The sequence below is a fragment of the Anopheles coustani genome, chromosome X (genome assembly GCF_943734705.1).
Source record: "Anopheles coustani chromosome X, idAnoCousDA_361_x.2, whole genome shotgun sequence".
NCBI classification, from domain to species: Eukaryota; Metazoa; Arthropoda; class Insecta; order Diptera; family Culicidae; genus Anopheles; species Anopheles coustani.
Window position 1 is genome coordinate 8349245 of NC_071290.1, and position 4849 is coordinate 8354093.

A 4849-nucleotide genomic window follows, 5' to 3' on the forward strand; every position below is an offset into this window, starting at 1 on the left:
AAGATAATAAATTGCTCATGTTCGAAAAGGGCAGAAGGATCCTGGCTCGGGCTGAGCTGCGTTCGCTTAAAGCAAAAAAAAAAACTGTCGTTTGTTTTGGTGACTTCCGTCGTACTTCCGAAAACCGCGAAACATATATAGTAAACTGGCGAAAACTAATCTAAAAGAACAATTTGTTGAACTGTTTTATCTTTATTTACTCCTTTGCAGATTTACGGCGAAGAATTGGTTAACAACAATTGTACTGGAAAATGTGAAAAGGGGAATTAGTGTTTTCGCATACCCAGACAAATGGTATAATTTGTAGAGAAAATTTAAAATTCACCACGTAAAATTTATCATCGCTTTTCAATACCCATAAAGCATCACATACCAAACTATTGGTACTTTTTTGTTATCGATGTCGAGCCTTCTTGTGGGTTTCTTTAAAACAAAGTGACCAACAGTAAATAACTGTCGAAATGCTAAGAACTCATTGGATAGAATGGAAGGTAATCTACAATAAAAAATGCGATTTTGTCAAGTTTGGCATGATCAAGATAAATTTAAAATGCTTCAGAAAAGCCCAACTCTAAACGCGTCATGAGTTTAAATAAAACGTATGACTTATCTCCAGGTACGCGTCTTGGGTTTTAAACATAAAGCTAAAGAGGGGAAAGTAACACAAGGTGATACACGAGCTATGTCTCACGGATGAAATAAACTGTCTTTATTGGGCGACTTATATAAAAATATAATTTTGTTCTTCACGGGACTAAGCGTACAGTGTTTTTGTTCCCCCGCAGTTGTGTTGCAGATTAGCCGCAATCCGCCTTTTAATCATACACAAATATTGTTACTGGTGTGAAAAGTAATTTAAGAATCGTCAAAAGCGGTGCCTTTTGTGAACAGCATACTCAGATGCTAGAAATGTAAATCTTAGAAGTATATGCAAAAGCAACTGGCTAACGTTAGATAGCCAAATATTGAAATAGTACGTAATACATAGCATAGAAAATTATTGCACTTGTCATCATCAACTGTTGGGATGAAAATGTGTGTGTTTGAGTAAAAAAAAAACTATAAAAACGGGTTGCGGAAATGACATCACACAACTGCTGGGAAGGTGCTGTAAGCCTTTGTCCCTTCGCTTCGCGGGATTTATGCACGAACTCTGGCTTGTATCGTCTGCATGGTGCAATGCAATAAACCCGCGAGTTGTTATCACTCAGTGGATCCGGCCCCGAGCAGCGTGCGATTGCATCTCTCACACGCTGCTATTGGGTGGCACCGAACGTGTTGCGGCAGCAAGTTGAACTTTCTGTCGCACGTTCCGTCTCTCCCACCTACATTTCCTAACTTAACTTACAAATTTAACAATTTCAGCGTACGAATAAGGTTGTGGGGGAGCAGGGAAGGAAAGGGATGAGACTACATCAGCTTAGGGCGACTGCGGTGGTTCTCGGCTGAAGTAGGGCGCGGTGTCCTGTACCAGCAGCGTATGGCACACGTCGCAGACGCGCGCCGGCTTCCGGTTGGGACCGGACGGCACCGACTTGGATAGACACGGCTGACAGTAGATCGTACCGCAGTGCCGACAGTGCTGCTTGCGGCGCGTGACGGTGAACTCCTTCTTGCAGTTCGGGCACTGGTCGACGTCGTCGTCGTCCTGCCAGCGCACCTGCGTGTCGGCCGAGCGGATCTTTTCGAGCTGCATCTGCAGCGACTGGGACAGCTTGACGAAGTCCTTCTGCACCGCCTCGTTGTTGGCCAGATCCTCCTGCAGCACCGTCATCTTGGTGCGCAGGTCACCGTTCTGCCGATCGAGCCGCTCGTTGGTCGCCTGCAGCTCGATGATTTGCATGCGGAGCTCGGAATTCTGCTTCTTGTGCTCGGCGTCCGCCCGCTCAAGCTCGTCCCGCTGGCCGCTCAGCTGCTGGAAGTCGTGGTGCTGCCGCTTCAGCTGCTCCTGCAGCTGGTAGTGCTTCTGCATGTAGTGCAGCTCGGACTTTTTCGCTTCCCGGTCGCGGCAGTGCTGCTGCTCCTGCAGCAGCGTCACCTCGTCCTGCATGCTGCCCGCCTTACGCTCCGCGAACTCGCAGCCCGCCTTCGTCACGATCAAGTTCTCGTGCAGTGTCAGCACCAGCTCTTGCAGCTCCTCGATGCTCTGCGGAAAGTTGATTTCCAGGTCCTTGAGGGCCACCGAGTTGGCGATGTACTTCCCCGACAGGAACTCGTTGTCCTGCTGCAGGCTGTTCAGCTTGTAGTAGACCTGCTCGCGCTCTTCGGTCAGCTTGGCTACCTCCTCCGACAGGTCGACGTTCAGCTGCTCGAAGTCGCGGCGCAGCTTGTCCAGCACCGCTTCCGTCCGCGCCGCCCGATCGGACACTTTCTGTACCTCGTTCTTGTGCTCCTCGCGCTTCTTATGCCACTGCACCTCGAGGTCGGCCCGCAAGGCCGCTTCTTTGGCAATTTGCTCCTTCAGACGCTCGACGCTCTTCTCCCACGTGGCATTCTGCTTGCGCTCGCTCTCCAGCTGCTGGGCAAGCGTTGCCTCGAGTGCCGCGCAATTTTCACACGCCACACTCGTTTCCATCTCGGATACCTGTTGCACTGGAACCGTCGTGCTACTGCTGCCTATGCTACCTGCTGCGGACACCGTCAGCATGCCGATCAGAGCGGACTTTTGCACATCCTTCTTGTCTCGCGCAGCCGTGAACGTCTCTATTTCCTCGTACGCCAGCCGTAGCTTTTCCTTCAGAGACTTTATTTCCTCCTCCAGCGGCACGACCAACGATCGCAGCACTTCCGCATCTTCCTGCGCCTGGCATTTTACAAAGCAACCGGATAAAAAGAAGAAGTTCTAATTAGCTTATCATTATTTCCATCATCGACAAAATCGTAAGCGTTACGGAGTAATGTGGTACTTTTCTTTACACCGAAAACAGTTTAAAAAAAACATAAAACCAGATACTGAAAGGGTTCAGTTTCATCAAACACGAAAAATTAAAAAAAAACACGCTGCAGTAGTGATGTTATGAGCATATTTACACACACACAAGCGCACATTCAGATTGGCAAGCCACCTATGCTTGACGCACTCTCGTTTCGTAAATGTTTACGTATCCGTCTTTACACCCATTGGAAATGTTCAGCACGCGTTTGTGCACTCTATTGTTTGACACCATTGGTTTGTTTTTATTTTACCACACACAATCACACTGCACTCTTACCACGTCCACTGTTGCCGAGGGATCCATGGCGAACCTGATTTAAACAATTATTGCAATGGTTTCGTATTCATACTGCACGGAATCGCCCGCACTTGAGCGAGGGAAGCAGTCGAGATGCTTATGACAGTTCGCCAAAAGCACAGGATCTGAATGAAGGGTGTGGTACAGTGGTTGATAAGCCTGACGTAAAACCTTCATGCTAACATGGGCACACTAGCATGCTAATGCAAAAAAGCGAAAGTGCCTCAGGAAATAATATACTAAACACTTCGAAAGCATAATGACATACGTACATATTTCTTTACCTTCCGCATTGATTCCTCCAGGTTGTCGCAGCTGCCCGAATCGGCGGCTCCGAATTTGAGAATAATTTTTTTCGCCTGCTGTACCGTTTTGGCAAGACTGGGCGAAACCTGCAAGCCAGCAGTAAGCAGAAAAATAATCTTATGTGCTGATGGTTACCCAACCGATCACGTTGCTCCGCAAAAAAGGGTTGACCAACATTCGTACCTGATTGGAATCGGCAAGCTCCTCCTTGAGTTGCGTTATTTCCTCCGTAAGCCTACTGTTTTCGTCCTGCAGTTCTTTCAACGACTCGCGCATTATTGACGACTCGTCCAGCGTTTCGTTGACCAGCTGCTTGAGCGTGCGAACCTCGTCCTCATTTTTATTGCTGTGCTCTTCCGCATCCTTCTCCCTGCTGTACTCCAGGATCATAAACTGGGCCTTCGTTTCTTCCAGCTCCTTCCGCACAGTGTTCGCTTCCAACGCCAGCTTTCTGCATTCGTCTACAACCGGCGAACCAATTACATTTGCAGCATTTTCAAACACGACGAGGGTGAGTGCTCGAGTTTACGAGCGGTAAGACTTACTTTCTTTGGAAAGGTACAGCTCCTTCATCCTTGCCCGCTGCTGGTTAAACTCTTCCCGCACTCGCAGCAGTTCCTTCTGGGCATTTTTCAACTGGCTATCAATCGCTGCACTCTCCTCGGCGACAGCTGGTTCCGCCGCGCCACTGACCTCACTTGCCATGCTTATGAGTCCGGTTCGGTGTCCAGTGTGCCTGCTAGAAATAAGTTTAACCACATGCGGTGATTAGGGCGGTATGTAAAATTTTTCTCATTAAGACCACCAATGTTTACCAATCATCCGAAACCGGGCAGGATTACAGCAGGGTTGCAGGGTGAGCGAATGTTGAGACAGTTTTTTCGTTATTTTTTTAACGCTCGCATGTCAAACCTGGCCCTGGCTGATAATGACGTTCGTGTTATGCTACAAATCCTATAACTACAATGCTAAGGCTGTGTATCTCCGTGCAAACGATCGCTGCAGCACAAAAGCAAAGCACCCTCGAGCTCAAGCATGAGATTGATTTTAAGGAATTTTAAAAGTATCGATCGGTTCAAGCGGTGCCATCCAATTTTTCCTCGTTCCGCCTGAGGGTACTGGAAAGGCAATGGTAATAATAATTATTATTTTCCTTCGTTCACTGTAATATGTGGCCACCTTGTGCGGTACACCTGGAACTGTCGTAGCTTGACACCACTTGTTGATTGTTGTAGTCACCTTGGGTGGCCGTATTGACAAGTCAGTTTCTGCGCTCACGAAAACACTTGGATTCTTTTGATAACAAGCAG

General features: G+C 47.9%; 1 protein-coding gene across 3 annotated transcripts; it reads right to left on the reverse strand.

Annotated features, from left to right (window-relative positions):
- Positions 1-681: 681 nt before the first annotated feature.
- LOC131268709 (rab GTPase-binding effector protein 1) lies at positions 682-4450 on the reverse strand. Of its 3 annotated transcripts, none has more exons than XM_058270967.1 (5): positions 4355-4450; positions 4085-4278; positions 3723-4000; positions 3518-3625; positions 682-2803 (listed from the first exon to the last, which is right to left on the reverse strand). In XM_058270967.1, the coding sequence occupies exons 2-5, from the start codon at positions 4242-4244 to the stop codon at positions 1421-1423; spliced, it is 1929 nt and encodes a 642-aa protein (XP_058126950.1). In that variant the 5' UTR covers positions 4245-4278; positions 4355-4450; the 3' UTR covers positions 682-1420. The 3 variants fall into 3 exon arrangements, with proteins under 3 accessions (XP_058126950.1, XP_058126948.1, XP_058126949.1); XM_058270965.1 differs by having other exon boundaries at positions 3506-3625; XM_058270966.1 differs by having other exon boundaries at positions 3506-3625; positions 4085-4275; positions 4355-4422.
- Between the last annotated feature and the right edge of the window lie 399 nt (positions 4451-4849).